The following is a 24,705-nucleotide window of genomic DNA, read 5'->3' on the forward strand; positions in this document are numbered from 1 at the left end:
GGAAAATTTCAATACCATTTAATAAAACTAAATTAGGTTTAATCACAAAAAGCTTCTTTCACGCGAGGACATACATTCAGCTGCATTAAACACTGAGCTACATTTAACATAGAAGGTTTTACATAGTTAAACCTACTATGATGTACTTGGGTTAAATCTTTATGCACATGAAAGAGGTAAAACTGCTGTGAAGCCATCTGAAATGGGGGACAAGAAAGTCCATACCTTTGTGGGCCCAGCAGGTGCACGGCATTTCCCCCACTTGGGCTAGGATCTCGGACTTTTAGCTAAACTCCATTATCCTGAGGGGAAAATACTAACTCTCTTTTGGACTTTTTTGGTGTGGCAACAATGGATAGCAAGCTCTTTGCTTCAAAGGTGGCAATGGGTGTGTAAAGGAGTATCGTGTCCTCAGGTGACAAGCTTCAAGGGGCTGCCATTTCCAGGGCTCCTTACCTTTCAGAGCTTCATTTACATAATTTTGCATGTAATATACCCTCAGCTTGTCTTGGACTGCCCTCGGATCATCATCTATGCCGTTGGATATTATATACATGGGGACGTCTCCATACTTGACCTTCAGCCAGTTGAGAACTTTGCGTAAGCCCCAGGGCACTACTGCCACCTGACTGGGAGAGTTGAGCCAGGTGATGTCGGTCATTTCCTGCACCTCCAGGTAATCATTGTATTTCACTGGATCTTCTTTTTCCCAGTCTACAAGGATGGTGGTGTAATGGCTTAAAGCCAGAAAGTCAAAAGAACCCCGGATTAGCTTTTTTTCATCTTCAGTGAAATAAGGTAGAAGGAAATTGTTTCGTTGGGTGAGCCAGTCCCTCATCACACGTGGATAATCCCCAGAGCCGAAAACGGGCTCGGCCAGCCAGCCAATGTCAAATTCCAAAACTCTCTCTGCCACTTCTTTGTCCTTCTGGGAGAAAGGGCAGGCTGGCTCTACCCAGTCGGCCTGCAGGGCAATGGATATTTTCCCTTTCTGAGAGTCCCGGAAGTGTTCATCGTACACGCGCCAGGCCAAGGCGTGAGCCTTCAGAAGATTGTGCCCGGCGCTGTAGGTCATGTTCCGTGTGGACGGCTCGCCCATCGTGATCCAGAACTTGACGTGCTGGCCGAGATGCTGGAAGCACAGCCGGGCGTACTCTGCGAAAGCCAGGGCGGTGCGGGGGTTCTCCCAGGCTCCGTGCCTGGCCAGGGGCCGGGGCAGTCCGTGGTGCGGGCCCGCGGGTCGCCAGAGCGCCACCACCGGGGTGACGTTGGCGCGCACCAGCTCGCTGGCCACGCAGCGGTAGTAGTGCAGGACCGTGTGGTTCACCTGGGACTGGTTGGCCAGCGGCAGGATCAGGGCCCAGTCCAGGGAGAAGTGAAAATGGGAAACGTGCATCTCCTGGAGTAAGGCTATCTGAGGCCGGATGGCTGCAAAGTCCACGCAATAGGACTTCCGCTTCTTGGTCACAACCCCGTCCACCTTAATTAGCCTCTTACTGTGGTGGACATCCCACAGGTAAACGTTCGGGTCGGTAAACTGAGACAGAGTGGTGTCCACCTGCCGGGAGAGAAGTAAGCATTAGCTTCACTGGGCCGGCCTGGACCGGCCATTCTGCACAATCCCTTCCAGAAACTAACAAGAGGAGCAAAACTAGAGCCCTCCTAGGCTGAAAATTGCTACCATTCTTCCCAAGTGGTTAAGTTCCTGAAGAAAAAAATTCCACTTTTTCATGAATATTTGTTTTATCCCTAGCTCTCACTCTTGAACTGTTTCAGTGATGTAACAAATGACAGTTTCATATGACAAACAGTGTTTCTCACACACCTCTGGTCTGTGTTAAGCAAACAAAGTACTTTTGAACATCTGTATTTTTTTTTTACATTTATTTATTTTTGAAAGACAGAGAGAGACAGAGCACGAACAGGGAAGGGCAAGAGAGAGAAAGAGACACAGAATCTGAAGCAGGCTCCAGGCTCTGAGCTAGCTGTCTGCACAGAGCCCAACTCGGGGCTCGAACCCATGAACTGTGAGATCATGATATGAGCCAAAGCCAGATGCTCAACCGACTGAGCCACCCAGGCGCCCCCAAACATTTGTATTTTAATATAAAAATGTTACTCCCAAATTTAAAAAAATAGACAAAAAGATAAAGCTGAAAACCTGAGTGAGTTAGAGTCAGAAAATGCAAAACTGTATTTAAAATTAAACCTTGGGGGCACCTGGATGGCTCAGTCCGTTAAGCATGGGACTCTTGGTTTCAGCTCAGGTCATGATCTCACAGTTCCTGAGTTCCAGCCCTGTGAGGGGTTCTGCACTGACAGTGTAGAGCCTGCTTGGGAGCCTCTGTCTCTCCGTCTCTCTCTCTGCCCCTCCCCTGCCCTCTCTCAAAATAAATAAACTTTTTAAAATATACTTTTAAAAACAAGTAAATAAAATTAAATCAGATTTCTTAAAATCATGTTCTAAACTGGAGTTTGCTGTAGGTAGAGAACATGCTAAAAACCCATGACTGTTGCCTTTTATTGGCTTTAGTGTCAAAGATAGGATTTAACAAATTCAATCTGACGGTAAAAGTGATAGAGAATATGGAAAAGAGGAACAACTTGTCATTTACACATACCGGGCTATTTTCACATAGTTTTTATGTCCTTCTAAATGATCTTTTGGTAATGTAATGTCATGATCGTGATAATAATGGTTGTCAATCATCTGATCGATAAGCCTCCAAAATAAAAATAGGTATTTAGGAAAACCAGACACATTGTAAAACCGAAATCATAAAATCCTCCCTCTATGCGTAAACCATGGAGGAAAATACAAACTGAAAAGTCCGTCCGAAGGAACCGCTGGACTGAATCAGTTTTCTCCTCAGAAACAATCCTGTTCAAACAGGTGCCTTGGTTTGACCCTCTCTGTCCGCAAGCAGGGGTCAAACTCCGGTTTGGGACCCCAGCACAAGTGTCACTGCGTTTTGCGGGGCCCAAGGCATTGTTCTTCTGGAGGGGTTGGTGCCGTATTTATAAAGGAAAGTAATAAAACCCCAGCTTGTCAGAGGGAAATTGCTTTCTCTGGAGCACTGTCTCTTGTAGATCACCCACACACGCGGTCCCCTGGTACGTGGGGATGCTGTGAGAAGTATTTTTCCACTGTGATGCACTCGCAAATCTTGTTTCCTCAGCTTTGCAAGAGAAAATATTTGTGTGCTCTTTTGAAGTGAAAGTGTTCATAGCTTGAAGGAATTCTTTGGCTTATTTTTATAGAGCTTTGAGTTGACTAGACTAAATTTATACATTTTCTACCATAATTTTTCCATAACGACAGTTTTTTTTTATTCAGTCCATATGCAAACAAATATGAGAGACTAAGGTACAGTTTCTGGGGGGCATGAACATCTGTTTCTTGAAATTACAGGACTTAGACATAAGTACTTAGACACAAGTCTATCTAACCTCCATTAATTTGTTGACTTTCTTAACAACAAAAAAATGAAAAAATAAAGTGGAACCTATTGGAAGAAATGGTTATAAAGTAATGTATCTAGTATATTATGGAAGGAACCTTCTCCTATTAGTGGCCACTGTTAAAGAGGCTCTAGGTCCCTGGCATGTGACAGGTTCTGTACCTACATTCACTATGATGGGAAATCAGGTCCAGGGACTGTGACAATCCATGTGAACGAGCCAGAAGTCAGACTTCAGACAGGTGGTGAGGGCTTACTGGGACATCCTTTACAAAGTTTTTAGGGTTAATATTAGGGGTTATTTGACTGAGGGTTTGAAATACCAGCCAGGAGGGAAATGATAAATATCAATGGTTTAAAAATTACGTCTCAGGACTTTAATCCAATGTATTGAAAGTACAGAGAACAGCTTGTAAATGAAAACACAGGCGTATGCTCCTCAGAACTGCCCTAATTTTACTCTGTTGGTCAGGAAGTTCTCTTAGCAAAGGCACTGCCAAAATCATGCAATGCTCAAGGTGAAAAGCAGAAAGAACAAAACAGCAGTTGCAACCTTTTCCCACTAGAGAGCTTCTGGAGAAGTTCACCTACCAAGGGTCTGAGAGTGAGTTGGTTTGTGTTTGGCTGGTCCTGTGAGGGGGAGACTGGGGAGCTCCACTGGGTGGAGGAACAGAGACCCCCCCACACACACACACACAAGTGATGGGATAAAATGGCATTGCAGCCTCAGAGATAGGGTCCAGGGCCAATGCCTAGCTGGCTTCAAATCAAGTTTTAAAACAATTGCCCCTGCAGAGTAGAAAAAGCAATTCTCTCCCCACCTCCCTTCCTCTTCACCGCCATACTTGCCGCATCTGCCCAGAGTTTCTCTGCTCTCTTGAGGAAATAGATTGTCCTCTTACAACTTTCTCACCACTTACCAGTTCCCAAGGCAAACACAGTCCTAGGCTGCAGAGCAGAGCAGGAGGGGAGGGGCTGCTTCCAGTGTCCCCCTCCTCCCCAGTTCACACTGTCTGCAAAGAGATGCTGGTGGAAACTTCTCATCCTGGAAAACTGAACCAGAGCTACCTGCCCAGGCTCAGGCTGCCATTAGACATCAGGACAGAGCACATGCCCTCAGTGACAAGAGGCACAGAGCCCACCAGGGAGTGGGCCTGGCACAAGGTCATGAGTGAGAACAAAGACCAGGGACCAACCCACCCAGAGCACAACTACAGGGGAGGAAGGAAGGGCGGGGAGCCCATCTCACTAGCACCACTTCTGCACCTCCAGGCCCTGTTTGAACCCCGCTGTGGATCCCACTTGCAGGAGAGAAGTTAGAAAAGGGAGGTTCTAGGAGCAGGGGCTGAGGGAGGAGAAAGGGGAGGATGGAAAACCCCAAACCCAACAGGGCAGAGCTACACTCAGACATCCTGGTTAATACATGTCCCTCAGTCTCCTTTTAAATGTAAGAAGGGGGTTAAGTCTGAGGCTTAAAACTAAGTCTTTTTTTTAATGTTTATTTACTTATTTGAGAGAGAGAGAGAGAGAGAGAGAGAAAGCATGCACACTCAGGGGAGGGGCAGAGAAAGAGAGGGAGACAGAGTCCAAAGCAGGCTCCAGGCTCTGAGCTGTCAGCTCAAACCCATGAACCATGAGACCATGACCTAAGCCAAAGTCAGATGCTTAAGCAACTGAGCCACCCAGGTGCCCCAAAACTAAGTCTTTTAAATTAAGGTCTTCAAAAGACCTAAGAGTAATACAACCCAGCAAAAATGTATGCAGGAAACTGTTATGTATTTCCTTATAAATAAAATACTACCATTTGATATCTACAAGAGAATGGCAACCCATTTCAACTAAAAGACCCTCCCTCAGATCCAACCATTCTTCCAGATACTTATTTTGAACTGAAGGGTAACAGAATATGCCACCCCAAAACGTGACTGTAGGAGTTCAGGGCCTGCCCCCAAAATATGTCCCTCTGGTATACTGATTATTTTGAGCTGCAAGCACTAAACCAATAGCAAATGCAAGAAAAACCTTCTCTGAACTCCCCGTACATGCCCACAGACCGATGCTCCAAAAGGAACTCGGTTGTCACCAATCCCTCCCGGGAGTTTCATCACCTAGGGAAGATGGAGTCTTGTCATGGGAGACCAGACCAAAACCGAGGCAGGCTTTGTCAGAAACTCTTGTGGCGCTCATCTATTCTTCCAAGGGCCCATTCATCTTTCCTAAAGACTTTTTTATTCTTCCCTAAGAGATCTAGATCCTACCTCCACCTCCAGTTTTTTCTATTAAGATGGTACTTAAACCTGAATTCTAAGTCCGCGCAAGGACTTAGTTATTCTTCTCTGAGTATCTCTCATGTATATATCAGGTACACATGTTAATAAACTTGTTTGTTTTTCTCTTTTTAGTCTGTCTTTAATTACAGGGAGTCACAGCTAAGAACTCAGAAGGGTAGAGGGAAAGTTATTTTTCTTCTCGTACTGGACCAGTCAGTTGGCTAGAAACACCCGACAGCATGCTAACTGCCATTGTTTGTCTATGGATACCACACTCTGTCTCTGTCTCTTTTTAATGTCTATTTATTTATTTTGAGAGAGGGAGAGAGCATGAAAGTGGCTGAAGGGCAGAGAGAGAGAGAGAGACCATGAGATCATGACCTAAGTGATCATGACCGGAACCGAAATCAAGATTCGGAGGCTTAACCAACTGAGCTGCCCTGGCATCCATGTCGCTGTCTTGATCTCTATTTTCACAATCAGACTGTTCAACAACACCCTATTGCCACCTGCTCCCTTAACACCGTGCCCTGTGCAAATATTAACTCTATTATATCATTTGTGTATCCATCATTCTCCCTTAGTAGACCCCTTTGGGCTTTTTTGGTTTTTGTTTTTGAGAGAGGGTACAAATAAGCGAGGGCAGAGAGAGGGAGAGAGAGAGAATCCCATGAGGGGCAGAGGCAGAGAGAGGGAGAGAGAGAGAGAGAGAGAGAGAGAGAGAGAGAGAGAAGAAGGGCTCACCCAAGGCAGGGCTTGTGTTCACCTGAAGTGGGGCTCGAGCTTACCCTATGCAGGACTCTAGATCACAAGCTGTGAGATCATGCCCTGAATTGAAGTCAGTCGCTTAACCAACTGAGCCACCCAGGTGCCCAATAGTAGACTTCTTTGAAATCAGCGGTCAATCTTACTCACCTCAGTGTGCACTCCCCTCAACTACGCATCTCCAGCAATTAACACAGGGCTTTGTGCAGGCTAAGCATCTAATAAGTGCATACTAAGATATTCCATCAAACTCTAGAAAACAAATTCCTTTAAAATTGGGAAGTTAAAAACAATATTGAGGAATAACTAAATAGTAAGTGCTCAATAAATGTGGGTTGACCATTTTGAAGGACTTCCTTACCATTTTAATAACTAGTTCTAGAAATGAAAATTCAAGCAGTGAACCACTGGAACAAGAATTTTCACTGCTTGAGATGCTTCTGCAACAGGGTGCAGCTAAACTCCGGGAGGACTCTGCCTAATGTTCCTGCCTCAGGCTCAGCAGCTCCACTGAGATCTCAGAAAATTTGAAGCTCTTTGTCTTATCTTGTTTATGGAAGAACTCAACCGCTGTAAAAAGCACCCAAAACCACTGTATTAAAAGGGAGTATTTTTATCTTTTTACTATCTTTTCAGATATTAAATATTCATATATTTTAAGTTTGTTCCGCCTTTGGGACTGATTTAAAGTACAAGAGGAAGTTAGGAAGGTTTTTGGAGAGAAGGGTGTTCAAAATTGTGCCCTGAAGATTCTCATTAAGGAATCATGTTTGGCCCAAAGAATGGACAATGTGTCATGACAACCTAATAAGGAAGCACTACTTACTAGCAATAGGGCTTGGTGAGACTGCTGATTGGTTTTGTCAGCTGACTTACTTGAATGTAGTTGTCAACAACTCCCCAAGCAAAGTCACAGGGAAATGTCCCTTCTAGAGGTTGATTTTCAGGTAAAGGAGGGAAGCCATTTTTCTCTATCAGCTTTTGGTAGAACAAGGCTGAAGATTTTGGCAACAGTTTCTTATCCTCGCTTAGAAAGTCAACATAGAAGAGTCCACGCCTGATGCTGTAGCCTCTGTGCCACTCGAAGCCATCCATAAGGGACCAGGCTGTGTACCCGATGACGTCCACCCCATCCAGCCTAATGGCTGCAAAGAGAAGAGAGGAGAACAACGTGAGCCCTAGTAGGCACTGGCCTCACGATTCATGAGCATTTGAGGGGTTTACTGCTTATGGAAATAAGTTATGTATGATGGTTATTGTTTGGTAAACCAAGGACCTTTCCTACTAATAAACAGCTGTCACACCTGGATAATTCTACAAACAAACGTCTTCACCAACAGGCTTATCTCCAATATGTTTTTACTTGGTATATTTTTATTTCCAGTAGGTGGTCTTTGGGCCTGAGAGATGGTCTTGTTTCACTTTCTATCTTAGCATTGTGCTTCCTGAAATAAGTGAATAAAATCTTTAAAAGCATAAACTTCTTAGTATTTTCTTCAGAAAGTGTTGATGTTCTTTTCTCTTTAAAAAAATGTTTTATTCAGTGCAAATAATAAAAACCCAAAAACGAGATCTGGATACCCTAGGATTTACTAATCCTTAATATAATCTAAAAATTAATAATTCTGACAGTCAAGTTATTTCACACATTATAACCCAGTTTCTCATTTACAAAATCAGTTTAAAAGTGAATTTAAGTTCCTCAAGTCCCCAAACGAGTAAGATGTTACATAAATGCATTTCTACTATTGCCAAAATGAATTTCTTAGTAAAATTAAAATCTACAAATTCATGTAGTTTATTACAGATCATCTGAAAGATTTTCCTGTGGCTCTTGGCAAGAAATTAGAATTTTATCCCCAATCCTACCTTTTAACGTTTCCATTATGAATTTTTTGAGGTAATACATATATTTGGCATCATCTCTCTTGGTGGTCCCTGAGACAAACCAGCCATTTTCCACAATAAATATTTGAGGGTGGTTATATTCAAGGTCAATCCAAGAAAGGAGTTGCCTCAGGCTGGGAGATTCTAACTGGCGGAACTTCATGTGGGGGTCCAATAGTTGAAAACTCAAGGTTGGTCCAAAAGAAAGAGCAAAAAAGTCAGCTGTTCCCTTAATGAACTTTTTCTCAAATTCGGTAAAATCAGGAAGAAGAGAGGAAAGATTATTCTTCATGCTCTCAGGATAGTCACCATCAATAAATATGGGCTTGGCAAACCAGCCTAGTACAAAGTCAAGAGACTTTTGACACTCTTTGATGCTGTGGTCAGTCATTCTTCGAGGATTGATCCAGTGGGAGCTTAGAGCGATGGAGACCTGGCCTCCCTGAGTTGGACGGAAAGAAGTGTTGTAGAGATGCCAGATTTTGGCATGAGCCTGTAAAAAGAAAAGCCATGGTGAATTTATCTCTGATTGTGAGCAGAAATATATAATACACATCTGAATCCTCAACTCTATTGGTGTCTGTTTCTCATCAAGCCTAACCTAATGAATCACCCTACAATGTGAAAATCACCTGGAAACAATAAATTATTTCAGGGGTAGGTCAGCCCACAGTGAGCTGCTACCATGACTGGAATTATTTCTATTGTTCTTTAGTAGCCAGTGGAAAACGTGAATTTCTTGTCTTCAAGTTATTATTTATACTTTGAGAAGTTAATGAAATAAGAATGTTATAATATCTTATTACTTAATTGACTTTGGATTATGTAATTTTTAATTAATAGGCTTTATGAAAAGAACCAATCCTGCATTTTGATCACACCAGGAATTTCTAAATAGGATTATATATTTTTTATCCTGAGACTGGGAGTTTCTGAGGTGACTTGAGTTGTTGGAGTCAATTTAATATTTTGTATTCATCTCTCACAACTAAAATTCTAACACGTTCCCTTTATTCTTAATTTTAAGTCTTCCCTGAGAAGAATTGGCACAATAAAGTGAAAGGTCAACTCCAATATCTAACCTCGGCCCACCCTCTGGAACTCTGGGACAGTGTTGGCTTCCCACAGGACCCAGAAATGCGAGGTACCAGCCAAGAGCAAGAATCACCCAAATTCAGCTTTGAGGAGATCAGATGTCCATTGTTAGTCAGCTCTCAGCTGGAAGTTTCCTATAGCAATGAAATGGGCTTTGCTTCCTTAAGATTGACTTTATACTCCCATAAAATCTTACTGACTTCTGAGATCTCATTTTCACTTGTTGTCTTTGTATTTATGAAGAACAGTGAGGATTACAGGGTTTTTCCTCCCTTAATGGATTCAAGTGTCTCTTGACTTCTCAATTCCTTGATTTAATCTCCATATTTTTCTACACACACAAGGCTGTTTATTGGCCTTTTACTCTCCTAATATATCCTCCTTGAAAACCCCATTCCAGTTCTCTGTTTGACTCACAGTCTCCAAAATCATCATGCCAATTTCATCCCGCTCCCTGGGCCTGAGGTAGCTCTTTCACTCAGTATGCCAAATATGCTCTTCATTTTTCCTAAATATTCTTCTGTGGTTCATTTCAGTGCAAGTGTCCAAGAATGATCTTATCACTGTTCTTATGAGTTCAGCCAAATATTTCAGTGGAATAAAATAGTTTATGTCTAACTTTCATTTTTATTTCTTAGTAAATATCTACGATGTTTCATTCCACTGAATATATTTTTTCATGACCTGAAGCAGCTACCCATATGCTGAGGAGGAATGGGAGAATAAAAGTTGATCAGAAGACTAGTAGCATTCACCCATGCGGTTTAAGAAAGGAGGCTCAGTCATGCTAGGCTGCTGGCTTTGTGAGGTCCCCCATCTTTACCTTCCTCCCCTCTTTCACCCGATATCTCTCCTCCCGTTGTTAAGAAATCTCATCATGTCGTTTAACAGTTAAATAGAAAAGAAAAGGAACAGCTCAGGCTAGGCCTCAAGATGTCAGACCAGGGCATTTTCCTAACTTGACCCAGTTGAGGCCCACAGACATTCATGTTCTAAGTCTAATAGACACACCTGGACAAACCAAGTGCTGTGATGGAGAAATAAGGGGCCAGGCAAGAGTGAGAGCAACCCAAGAACTTCCTAATCTGGGTCAGTTTTGCAGGTAGAGGAAATAGGAGTCCTTCCATAGAATGGCCTACATTAATGGACCACTCCTCTAACCTTGGATCCTTTGACACGGTGTGAAGGAAGTCTGGAAAGAAAACCAATGCCCTGGGCCACATGGACGTATACACATAGTCTCTAATGTCAGATAAAATTCCTGCCTTGTCACATTTTTGTGCGCCTTTAACCAAACTACCTAACCTGGGCAGGTGAGACTAACTTCCTTCTGTCTTCCACAAGAATGAGGTGTAAATAATTTACAAAGAACCCCTAACAGAGAGTTTGCATATGGTAACATCTCCATGAATGCTTATTCCTTCTCTCCTTAAAGGATGAACAGGCAAAAAAAAAAAAAAAAAAGGAAAGGAAAGCAGAGCAGCTCCAGGGAATTCAGTCTAAGAGCAGCCAAGTGAGGTAGTGATACCACCTGGGGTTTGATTAGAAGAGCCTTAGGTTGGGATCCCATCTTCCCCCTCCATTACCAGTGTGAGCCTCAGGTACTTCTCTGTACCAATGGGGACAGCATCTATTCTCCTGCAAGGACACGATGGGGATCAAATGATATGACACAAGTAAAAATGTCTACTAAGTAGTTGATTATTTTAGAGAAGTATATACTTGCAGCATTGGGAAGTTGATGGTTAATTTTGTGTGTCAATTTGACTGGCCTAAGGGACCCCTAGATAATCTAGCTAATAAAATGCTTGTCAAGGGTTGACCTAAACTATGCCATGGTAATGCCACCTCAGCAGCCATTTTGCTTGGCCAAGCAGCCTTGACAGACCTTGAACTGACACCAGCCCCTCCTGCAAGTGCACGCCCTAGACAGCAGCCTGCAGGATCACAAGCAATGTAACATGACCTCCCTGACAGCGCTTGATCCACAGGCTCCCCGTGCTCCCAGCACCTGTGCTTTATGGCCCTTTAGATGGTTTGAATCCTTTTTTTGGTTTGAATTGACCAGTCCGGCCCTTGCCTAGGAACCTTAATCAAGACATGTATTTAGGTCCTGCCTCTCTCTTTGTCTGCACTCTGCCTTGACCTGCCCCTGTGGCCCATTAAGGCTGAGTACTTCCTCCAGGACCTGTGAGTAAAGACTTCTCTATTTCAAGTTCTCTTGTGCTCTGTTGTTGAACTGAGGCTCACCATATAGCACTTAACAAATGTTAATTTAACAAAAACCATAACAACATTATTTCTGGGTGTGTCCATGAGGGGATTTCTGGAAGAGATGAGCATTTGAATCGGTAGGCTGAGTAAAGCAGACCACCCTCACCAATGTGGGTTGGCATCATCCCATGCATCGAGGGGCTGAGGAGAACAACAAGGGGAAGGAAGAGTGAACTGTCTCTCTGGAGCACACAAACTAATACAGAAAGCATCTGGGATGTCACTTGTCTGAACCATCACCCCACTCCCCAAATCCCTACTCGATCTGTTATTTGACCACTGTCCTCAGCAGCCCAACTTGGTGGTCATCCCAGGCATGGCATCTTTTCCAGGAAGTGCCCCGCCCCCACCCAACCTGCAACACTGGGCTACATGTCCCTCTTCTGGGTGCCCTCTGAGTCTCAGGCACACCTCTCTCGCATCTACTTCAGGTAATGATGCCTTTCTCCCCAGACTGAGCTCCCTGGGTGTTCCCTGCTTCCCTCCCTGACACATGGAGGCCTCACTGTCTATGAAACAGAACTGAAGCCTGCTTCATTCACCTTCATTTTCTGATGTAGCTTTGAGTAGTCAACTGCTATAAGGCAAGGCATTGGAAGGTCACAGCTTAAGGTGTGGCAACAACTAAGGACAATTAAGAGGGGCACATGGTTATGTTTGGTTTTGCATTGCTTTCTAATTATTCCAGGTACGTTAATCTTACAAACATATTTTAAGACGGAGATTTAATGAAGCTATTGAAAAGAGTTCAGGGAAGCAATTAAGGATGTATGTAATAATGTTCATCTATGTCTTATTTCCAATAGCAAAATATTGAAACAACAGAAATGTCTAATATTCAAATACATTCACACCCATATATGCATATTTTAACACATTATGGTATGACTAAAGATGTACTACTATTCAGATATTATAAATAATACAGAAGGATGTCCATTTACACGTTAAAACTGTTTGTAAAATACTAACTGAAAAGCAGGCTACAAAGCAGTAAGTAGAGTTTAACAGTACTTTTTATTAAAGGAAAACACGTATGTAAAACTCTGAAATCATTTGTTAAGTTATTAAATAGAAGTTCTGTAGCAGGATTGTGAATAGTATAATTCCTTCAATTTGCTTATCTATATTTTTTTTATTTCCTACCATACACATGCATTGCTTCAGAGCAATACATGTATTGCTTTAGAGGTGGTTTTTTTATTAACTTAAAATTTAAAAAAGGAAAATAGCCCATGGGAGCTGGCTGGCTGGCCCTGCCTAACTGTCTGTGATAGTAATTTGAAAGCTGTGATCTAAATAACCCCTGCCCAATTGGTCTTTGTGGTGCGTTATGGTCTCTGCCTCAAATCCTGAGTCCTGGGTGCATCGAACCCTCCACGAAGGTCTGAAATCCCCTAGGATTCCATGCCTGCGTGCATCTCTCTCAAGTTTTCCTATCTCCAGTCCCTCCAGCTTACCCTACTTCAAAACTTAGCTCGGACATCACCCTTCTGGGAGGTCTTCCCTGACATCTTCTCTCTCTCTACCCTAACATGTCCACTCCATGTGTCCCCACAGCTGCTATCAAAGACCTTCAACATATTGTGTTGCACTCATTCAAATGTCTGGATTGCAGGTGTTTCCAAAGCATTGACTACATCTTTTATCTCTCTATTCTCAGATTCTAGCAAAGTGTCTGGGGCACAATATGTATAATAAACAGATATGGAGGAATGAAGGCTGGCAGTGAAAACCAGATCAAAGAGTGTGGGACAGAAGCAAACATGTTTCTGAGCTAGAATAGAAAAACTTTCTCATAAGATGCCCTGGTTGTATTTTATTTCTGAGACCTTGAAAGACAGAAACACCAGGCGCACACCATCACAAAAATAAATTAGAAAGAATTTGACATAGTAGGCTTCTAAGAATAATACTGCATAGTCTCAAAATGCACTAACTGTCCAATTTGGGGCATATGACACTGGTATACAAAATGCCCTTCACTCCCTTCTAAGCCTCAGTGCTGATTTTGAAATCTAAGTTCTGAAAGATCTAGAAAAAAATAAATCTTATATTTCTTTCTGCTAATCACTATCACCACATTTTAGAAGTCAAGTGAAATACTGTAAATCCCATAAACACATATAAAATTTTCTCTCTGGTTAAATCACTCCTTGTCACTTACTTATTTGTACCCTTTACAGAGCTCAATGCAAACTTTCACACAAATTGGGTATTTAAAAATAGTGAAGGAAGGCAAACATGGGAGATGAGCTCCATGTCCACTCGAGCACTTGGTTCAGTTTCCAGACTTGGGTGAGGTAAATGAAGCCCAAGCAATACACGGCAGCACTGCTGGGCTGAGAAGGTGGAGGTCAGTGATATGGGCTGCTGAAGGTCAGCATGTTGACGAGAAGAAGGATGCAGAGGGAGGGCCCAGATTCCCGCGTGAGGATTGCCCGACAGTCCTTGGCTAAATATGAAGAAGGTTAGATTCTGCAGGGATTCACAAAGAGCAGCTGCCACCGGCCTGAGAGCCGAATACAAAAGGCTGTACAGAGAGAGCTGCAGTAGAGAAACACAGCTGAGCACTTCAGACATGCAGCTGAAATCCAGAAAGGTCATACATGAGGAATAAGGACAAAACCAAAATATACCAGCTCTAACAAAGACTACATCCAAGCCTGGTAGGTTCAAGAGAATCCTTGGGAAAGAAATCGCCTGGCAGAACAAAATACCACTCCCTTTAAAGGACGCAACATGAGCCAGACTCCCTAGCATGTGTTACTTGTATGTCCAGGTATAATAAAAAAAATTACTAGACATTGAAAAAGCAAGAAGCTGAAACTCTTAATTTAAAAAAATCAAAAGAAACAGAAACCAAAGCCAAGATGACCCAGAAGAATTTTAAGATAGCTATTCCCAGTATGTTCAAAGATTTCAAGAAAACGATAGATATAGAAGGTGAACAAATGGGGAATAACAACAGAGAAATGGAAACTCAAAGCATGACAATTCTAGAACTGACAAGTAGAATATATAAAATGAAAATTTTATCAAATGGGATTAACAATATTAATTCTACATAGACCATATGATTAGGATGAATAATCTCTTCTTTTTACAATTTTTTAAATGTTTATTTATTTTTGAGAGAGAGAGACAGAGCATGAGCAGAAAGAAAGGGAGACAGCATCTGAAGCAGGCTCCAGGCTCTGAGCTGTCAGCACAGAGCCTAATGTGGGGCTTGAACTCACAAACCATGAGATCATGACTTGAGCCAAAGTCAGACGCTTAACTGACTGAGTCAGCCAGGTGCCTCAGGATGAATAATCTTTAAAGAAACCACAAAAATATATTAAATGTTTACCTTAAAAGCCAGCCGGATAACAAAAATGAAATATTTTTTAAAATATTTGAATCACCCAAAAGAATGCTTCTAAAGAAAGATACAAACAAAACCCAATGAAATAAATAGAAAGCAAACAGCAAAATGGTAAACATAAACCCAATCATATCAATAATTACTCAAGTAAAAATAGACTAAATACTCCAAGAAAAGACAGATACTGTTAAACTAAATGTTGAAACAGAAAGTTGTACCTATGTTCTGTGTACAGGAAACACACTTCAAGCACAATATCTCAGTTAGATTTAAAGGAAAAAGATGGAAAAAGATATATCATGCAAATGACAAGCACAAAAAAGTGGGCCTGGAGCTATTACTAACAAAATAGACTTCAAGACAAGCAGTGTTCCAGGGATAAAGATGGATATTTCATGATGACAAGTGGGTCAATTCATCAAGAAGATATAATTCTAAATGCAATGATATCAGAGCTTTAAAATACATAAAGCAAAACTCAGAAAATTTCAAAAAGAAATAAATCAACAATTATTGTTGGAGATTTAAACTCTCCTCTCACTAATTGATTGAAGAAGTAGCAAAAAACATCAGTAAACATACAGATTGCCTAAAGAGTACTGTGAACCAACCTGACCTAGCTGACATTTCGGTCAACACTATACTAAGCAATATTTTCAAGTATACATGACATGTTTTTGAATATAAACCATATCCTTGACCATAAAATAAGTTACAAGAAATTTCAATACGTTGAAATCTTAGAGAATGTGTTGTGACCAGAATAGGGTTAAAGTAAAAAAATCAAAAACCTTTCTAGGAAATTCACCAAATACTTGCAAAGTAGGTATATACTTCTAAATAATCTATAAGTCAAAGAATAAATCAAAAGGGGTATTGGAAAATATCCCAAACTGAAAGATAGTAAAAACATCAAATCAAAATTTATAAGATGAAGTTAAAACAGACTTAAGGGGATATTTGTTTCTTTAAATATTAATATTACAAAAAAAAGAGAGATCTAAAACTCAATGACCTAAATTTCTACCTTTAGAAGTTAGAAAATAGAAGAGCAAATTAAAACCAGAGTAATCAGAAGAAAGGAAATAATAAAGATAAATCTAAAACCAGAGTAATCAGAAGAAAGGAAATAATAAAGATAAAGCTAAAATCAGCAAAAAAGAAAATCAGTAGAGAAAATTAACAAAGGCAAAAGTTGTTTCCTTGAATTATTAATAAAATTGTGACAATCCTACTATGACTTACAAAGAAAAAAATCTAGAAAATATAAATAACAATATAAGGAAACAGGAGTTATCACTGCAAATATTCAGACATGAACAGGATAAAAAGAAAATATTATCAACAAGTTTATGCAAAAAATTTTTTAAATGTAGTCATAAAATGCAAATTCCTTGAAAAATACAACTACTCAAATCTGACATAAGAAGATACAGAAACTTAGAATTGATCTGGAGCGCCTGGGTAGCCCAGTTGGTTGAGCATCCAACTCTTGGTTTCGGCTCAGATTGTGATACCACAGTTCATGGGATGGTGCTGACCGCACAGAGCCTACTTGGGATTTTCTCTATCTCCCTCTCTCTCTCTGTCCCTCCCCTGCTCAAGCTCATGTGCTTGCCCTCTCTCTTTCTCTCTCTCAAAATAAATAAATAAACTTAAAAAACAAACAAAAACTCTAACATCAGGTAATTTCACTAGTGAGTTCTATCAAAGATTTAAGGAAAAAATATACTAATTCCACAAAAATTCATTTAGAAAATAGAAGAGAGGCCATTCTCAACTCAATTTGTAAAGTTGGTATAACAGTGATATAAAAATCTGCTAAAAAATATTATAAGAAAGTTAGAAACCAAATATCCCTGGAATATATATGCAAAAATCCTTACAGTGATTGGAGGTCAAACTCAACAATATTTTTAAGATGTACCAAAAAGGGGCACCTGGATGGCTCAGTTGGTTGAGCATCTGATTTCAGCTCAGGTCATAATCTCACAGTTTGTGGGTTCAAACCCTATGTCAGGTTCCATGCTGACAGCACAGCCTGGACCCTGCTTTGGATTCTGTGTCTGTCTCTCTCTCTGCTCCTTCCCCGCTCCTGCTCTGTCTCTCTCTCTAAAATAAATAAACATAAAAAAAATTTTTTAATGTACCAAAGGAGAGATGGGGTGGCAATAGTAATATAAGACAAAATATAGTTTAGGTCAAAAATTGTTGCAAGAGACAAAGAAGAACATTACATATGGGTAAGAGGGTCAATCCTTCAAGAATATGTAACAATTATAAACATTTGCACACCAAGAAGAGAACAAAATTAATGAAGCAAAAATTGACAGAATTGAAGAGAGGAATACATAATTTGATAATAATTGTTGCAGACTTCAATACTCCACTTTCAATAATGGACAGAAAATCTATACAGAAGGTCAACAAGAAAACAGAGGCCCTGGACATTACTATAATCAATCTAGCCAACAAACAGATGACAAGAACAGATACACATTTTTTTCAAGTGCACATGAGACATTCCCCAGAACTGACCATATGTGAGGACTCAAAACAATTCTTAATACATTTTAAAAGATTAAGATCATACAGAGTATCTTCTCTGACCACAGTGGAGTGAAACAAGAAATCAATAGCATTCATAAATATGTGGAAATTAAGGAACACATTCCTAAAAATCAACAGGTCAAAGAGGAAATCGCATGGAACATTAGAAAATACTTAGAACTGAGTAAAAACATAACCAAAACATGCCAAGACTTACGAGATGCAGCAAAAACAGTACTCAGAGATAATTTTATGCCTGTAAATGACTATATTAAAAAAGAAAGAGCTCAAATCAATAACTTAACTTTCCACCTTAAGAAAAAAAAAGAAGAAGAAGAAGAGCAAACTAAACCAACAGTTGGCAGAATAAAGGAAATTAGAGTAAACGGAATAAAAGATTAGAGTAGATAGAGGAAAGTTCCTAGACAATTATCTGACGAATTATCTAGACTGACTAAGAAAAACAGAGAAGACTCAAATTACTAAAATCAGAAACAAAAGTGGGGACACTATTACTGATCTTTTCTGTGTATTTATTTCCATAATAAAAGGATTATAAGGGAAGGTGGTAAACAATTGTATGCCAACAAATGAGATAACCTAGATGAAATGAACAAATTCCTAGAAATATACAAAGTAGCCAAAGTGGCTCATAGAAAAAGTAGAAAGATAGCACTTTTTATTTTATTTTATTTTTTTTTAGTTCTGCCTTCCAATGTATGACATCTTTATTGTTTAGGCTACGATCTCTGGCACAATGTTGGATGGGCGAGATACCACGTTGATGCATTGGAAGATTCAACACTGAAAGTTATCCATCCTCCCCAAATTGAACTTGAGATTCTGCACAACCCCATACAAGATCCCAATACATTTTTTGTAAACATTGATGAGTTGTTTCTAAAATGTATGTGATTATTCAAAGAGCAAGGATAATTTAAAATAAATTGCAAGAGGAGGAACAAAGTTGAAGAATTTACACCACCTGATTGAAGATTTACTATAAAGCTACAATATTCTATCTGTGATATCTATAAGAATAGACTGATAGATCAAAGGAGAAGAATAGAGAATTCAAAAATAAACCTAACGCAAATTTATCTTGAACAAATCCTTATAGCAAAGGAAAGCCTTCTCGACAAACTCCCTTGCAACAATTGGGAAACCACATGGGGAATAAATGAACCCAACCATACATCTTGCATAAAAATTCATTTGAGACAGACTACAGATCCAAATGTAAAAGGTAAAACTATAAACTCACGGAACAAAACATAGTCTCTGGATCTTAGGATAAGAAAAATTTCTTAGAATGCAGAAAGCACTAATCATAAAAGAAAAAAACTGATGAATTGGATTACATAAAAATTAAAATCTTCTCATCAAAAAAGTTAACAAAAAAGACAAAGCACTGAGGAGAAATATGTATATGTATAAAATATATATATCTGACAAAAGAATTATATTCAAAATAAATACAAGAATCCTATCAATTCACAACAACAACAACAAAAGAAATAAACCCTAACCCCACCATGAACAACAGATCTGAGCAGGCACTTTTGCAAAAGCATCCACACCGATGATCAGTCAGCACATGGAAAGGTATCAACACCAACACATGTTCAGGGAAATGCATATTAAAACCACAATGAGCTGTCACACGCACTGGAATGCCACAGTTAAAAAGACTGACAACAAATTCTGACAAGGATGAAAAGCCCCTGGAACTGTCATACATTGCTTCTGGGAGTATAAATAGGACCATCATTCTGGAAAACAATTTGGCAGTTTCTTATAAAGTTAAACATGGGGCTTCTCTATAACCCAGCCATTCCACACCTAGGTATCTACCCAAAAGAAATGACAAAATAAGTCCACAAAAAGATACAATATCAAGATAAAAAGTTACAAAAGTCAATGGTTCAAGGATACTTACAGTAGCATTATTTGTGATAGCAAAAATAACTGAAAATAACATGGATCTCCATCAACAGGAGTATGTATAAACACTGGTCTGTTTATACAATGCATACCACTCAGCAATAAAAAGAATGAACTGCTGTTTAATGCAACAATATGGATTAACCTCAAAAACATTATATATAGCAAAAGAACCAAGACACAAAGAATACATGTGTATGGTAGCATGATTCTATTCACATAAAATTAAAAAATTAGTCTCCTGTGGTAGGACTCAGAACACTGGCTGCCTCTGGTGGATGAGAATTGAATAGAAAGAGTCACAAAGGGGGCCCTTGGGTAGCTCAGTCGGTTAAGCTTAGGCTTAGGTCATGATCTCACAGTTCATGGGTTCAAGTCCCACATTGCGCTCTGTGATAACAGCTCAGAGCCTGGAGCCTGCATTGAATTCTGTGTCTCCCTTTCTCTCTGCCCCTCCCCTGCTTGCTCTTTCTCTCTCTCTCTCAAAAACAAATAAACGTTAAAAAAAGAAAAAAGAAAGAATCACAAGGAAACTCTAGGGTGATAGGAATGTTCTGATCTTCATTGGAATGTTGGTTACACAAGTGTATGCTGTTGCCAAATTTTATCAAAGCGTATATTAAAATATGTGCATCAATTTTAAAGATCTATAAAGAAAGAAAGAAAGAAAAGCTTAGTCACAAGCAAAGCTATTTCAGGTACAAAAATAGAATTATCTAGGATTTACATGGCAAGAGAAAACTGATATTCTCTGAAACACAAATTTATTTCTGAAACTGCAGTACTAATTTGTTGCTAAAAAAAAATTTGCAGTTGGGGCACCTTGGTGGCTCAGACCGTTAAGTGTCCGAGTTTGGCTCAGTCATGATCTCATGGCTTGTGATTTTAAGCCCTATGGAGGGTTCTGTGCTGACAGCTCAGAGCCTGGAGCCTGCTTCAGATTCTGTGCCTTTTTCTCTCTCTCTCTGCCCCTCCCCTACTTGTGCTCTGTCTCTCTCTGTCTCTCAAAAATAAATAAACATTAATTTTTTTTAAACTTGTAGTTATTCGGCTTTTAATGAAAGGGATCAATACTAATTTATGCAGTCATTTATTCATTCAACAAATGTCCTAGGCACTTTTCTAAGTTTCTAGAAATCAATAGGATTCAAAATAGGATTCTGGTCTCCTGCAGCTTACATTCTAGGGAGGAAGATAGGTCCTTGGAGTAAAGTTGAGTAAGAGAATAAGAGATTGTAGGGATCAGGATTGGGAAGTACAGTACAAAAGGCTTCTTTGAGCAGGGATGTTTGAGGAGAGGTCTATCAATAATAGGATAAATGAAGGGCACTAAAGAAGACCTGGAGGCAAAAAGCACTCTGGGTAGAGAATAGGGCAAGTGTAAAGATCTGTAGGTCCTGTGGGAATGTGACAGGTTGGAGGTAAACCATACAGAACGCAAAGGGAGATTCTCCTTAAAGAGAAGATCAGACTAGGCATTTACCCCCATGCCCACCTCCAAGCCAAGTGGGCTGTTGCCAATGACAGACAGGTGTGGGAGTTCAAAAGTCCACCTGAAAGGCAACTGTGGGACACAACATACAGTCCTGAGGTCCTGCAAGGGATCAAGCTGAAATGGCAACAGAGCTTGTCCTCTCCCTTTCCCTGGTTCTGCTCTCATGCCCTCACTGACTTCTCTTGCAAGCACTTCTTGGCTCACTCAAGATTTGCTTCTTGGCCAGCCAGATCTGCATCAGCCTAGGACCAGGTTGGCTCAGCCTTATAGGGGGCAGTGAAGAGTTTCGATTTTATTCTATATTTTTCTTTTCAAGTTTTTATTTAAATTCCAGTTAGTTAACATATATGGTAAAATTGGTTTCAGGTGTAGAATTTAGTGATTGATCCTTCACATGTGACACCCAGTGCTCATCACAAGTGCCCATCACTCATTTAGCCCATCCCCTACCCACTTCCCCTCAAGCGACCCTCCGTTTGTTCCCTATAGTTAAGAGTCTCTTATCGTTTACTTCCCTTTCTTTTCTTCCTTCCCCTATGTTCATCTGTTTCATTTCTTAAATTCGACATAGGAGTGAAATCATATGGTATTTGTCTTTCTTTGACTGACTTATTTTACTTAATAAAACACACTCGAGCTCCATTCACATTGTTGCAAATAGCAGGATTTCCTTTTTTTGTTGGCTGAGTTATATTCCATTATATATATATTCCATACATAATATATATTCCATATAATATATATTCCACATATATAATATATTCCATATATAATATACATTCCATATATATAGTATATATTCCATATATAATATATATTCCATGTATATATAAATAACCACATCTTCTTTATCCATTCATCAGTTGTTGGACATTTGGGCTCTTTCCATAGCTTAGCTGTTGTTAATAATATGCTCCTATAAACATCGGGATGCATTTGCCCCTTTGAATCTGTATTTTTGTATCCTTTGGGTAAATACCTAGTAGTGTAGTGAAATTGCTGTGTCATAGGGTAGATTTCATTTTAAATTAGGTGACATTCACTAGATGGTTGAGCATAGTGGTTAAGAACATGGGCCAGGTCAGACTGTTCTAATTCTGTCCCCTTATTAGCTGTGTGACCTTGGACATATAATCTCCCTCTCTGTGGCTCTGTTTCCTCATCTGTAAAATAAGGACAAATATAGCACCTTATGTTCATATCCTTATGGGGATTAAATAAGTCAGTATATGAAAAGACTTATAATTGTGACCTGTCAGGTAAGTTTATTATTCAAGTGTGGTAGTAATGGAGTTTAATTTATGGTTTTTAAAAGATTACTGGCTGCTATGTGGTACACAGACTCTAGGAGCACAAAATCGGAATAAGGAAACCAGTTAGGCAGCTATTGCAATGGTCCAGGCAAAAGATGATGTTGGTTTGGATCAAAGGAGATAGACAGAAGTGGCCAGATTTAGGCTATCACTGAAGGTGGAATCAGTAGAACTAGCCGATGATTTACACGTGACTTGTCAGGCAGGGAAAGAATCAAGGACAACAGAGAAAGCAATAAGGAAGGGATTCAGGAAGGAAAGTGAGCAAGTTCTGCTAGGGCCACAGATCTGACATCTGGGTGAAGATGCTTGGTTGGTGGCTGGGTGTATGAGTCAAAAGATGGAGAAGACGTGGACAGTATTAACAGTCACTCAACTACATTTCAGAAGTAAAATTGACAGAGTGTTGCCTATCACTCCTTAGATTTTTTTCTAAAAAAAATGAAATGGAATGATTCTTAAAGGATGAATTTAATCCTACAAATAACCATAATTAAATTGACTGGGACCAGTGGCTAAAGAACTGAAATGCATCCCACAAGCAAAATGTAATTCCAACAGCTAATCTGTGTACACAAATGGCGGGTGTCTTCCACCCAAGACGAGACCTCAGGTGTGGTCTAGTTCTAAATTAAAGGTGCGTTCTTTAGAAAAAGGTCAAAGGACTAGACACATTTTAGAAAGCTCCAGAGGTTTGCTATTTTCTCCTCTGGCATCCTTTTACTACAAGAACAGAATCACGATCACATGTCTAAGGACTTTCTTAGAAGTCACTGCCACCCTGGGCCATTACACAAGTATGCCGACTCTCCAGTGTTCATGTTTGTAGACCAAATTAAGCCTTTCCTTTATATCAGCACAGCTCTGTGGATTTTAAACTGCTGTTTCTTCAGATGGAATTTCAAGCAGCCTCCACAAAACAACTATCAAAGAGAGCACAAAAATAATTTCCAAAACGTAACCCACCATAATTTTTAGCCACAAAAACACCATGACCAGTAGTCTCTGTGCGAGGTTCCTCACATGTTGCCCTTCCCATGTGGACCTGGCTCTACCATCTGGGCCCCAACCTGTGTCCAGGACCTCAGATCCACCTTCACTGACACCCAGTAAGACACATGTATGGAAATAAGCAGCCGCTGGCCTTTCTTGCCTTCACTTTGGACTTCTGAGCAAACGAAATAAGTAGAATTTCTAGCTTGAGCACCAAGCTCACAGCCTCTCACAAGTTAAGAAGAAGCACTAGTACAGTTTCATATCTCATCCCTTCCCAACCAGCTCTTTTACTACAGACAAGTCAATTTCTCGATACCCCTCACCCAGGTCTGTACCTTGGATGACAACCGATCAATCCTGAAATGACATCCTACCATTCCTCTATTATCTATAGCCCTCCCCGCCTCCTGTTTTGGATTTGATTCTTCTGAGAAGAGTTCATAATGAACCCTGCTTACTCTTGGTGTTATTTTCCCCAGTTACTCTAGATAAAAGTCCACTCCTTCCAAATTAGGCTCAGTTCTCCTCTCCTCTGTGAAGACTTATTTGGCTCCCTGAATGCATTTAGACATTCCTTTCCCACCACACCCTGAACATGTGTAACTGGAGTAGAACCATGCTCCTTCATAGTTCTTCATAAATTAGTGGCTCTTCAATAAGACTCTACATTCTTCATCAACAAGATTTGAATAGAAACAACCTGAACATCTAACAATATGAGATTGTTTATTTATCCTTTTAGTCAAATATTTATTGAGTAGCTACTATGTGCCAGACATAGTTCTTAGATTAGGTGAAACAATCTAAAGGGGCGACAATAAGCATTAGTTGAAATAATCCAGGACTAAGGGTTTAAATGGAACAAACTATGTTAGCAAATAATCAAATGGTCTTCAAAAAAAACAAATGATCATCAATCATTTGAATAAATTAAGTTGTCTACAGATAAATCATACGCAGTATTACCCAGTTTATGGACTCATCTGTACATATATGAATTAAATAGACATTGGACAGGATTTAATTTCAACTTCAAGGTGAATGACCCAAGGCAGACCAATGAGAGATTCTCCCTGAGATTTTTCTGCTATATAAGGCAAGGGTCTCTCCTGCCTCTGGAGTAAATCTGGAGCTGTTGGCATTGGAAGAGACCCTCTGCAGTGGGATGTAAAGAAGCCAAGCAAACCCAAGTGCGAGAGAGAGAAATAGAGGGAGAGAGACAGAGAGAGAGATTGCCCTCCCCACACAGTAATAATTACCGGAAAGTCCAATTCCTAAAGTCCCTAGA

The 24,705-nt window shown here is 40.1% G+C and overlaps 1 protein-coding gene across 1 annotated transcript in view; it reads right to left on the minus strand.

Moving 5' to 3' along the window:
• Window positions 1-24,705, minus strand: part of KL (klotho) — a 48,465-nt gene that overhangs the window by 2,221 nt on the left and 21,539 nt on the right. The window contains exons 2-4 of the mRNA XM_029936863.1: window positions 8,366-8,876; window positions 7,373-7,641; window positions 457-1,558 (exon numbers count right to left, since the gene is read on the minus strand). Of these exons, the coding sequence (XP_029792723.1) occupies window positions 457-1,558; window positions 7,373-7,641; window positions 8,366-8,876 (1,882 nt within the window). The remainder of the gene's footprint in view (window positions 1-456; window positions 1,559-7,372; window positions 7,642-8,365; window positions 8,877-24,705) is intronic.

The sequence above is a fragment of the Suricata suricatta genome, chromosome 4 (genome assembly GCF_006229205.1).
Source record: "Suricata suricatta isolate VVHF042 chromosome 4, meerkat_22Aug2017_6uvM2_HiC, whole genome shotgun sequence".
NCBI classification, from domain to species: domain Eukaryota; kingdom Metazoa; phylum Chordata; class Mammalia; order Carnivora; family Herpestidae; genus Suricata; species Suricata suricatta.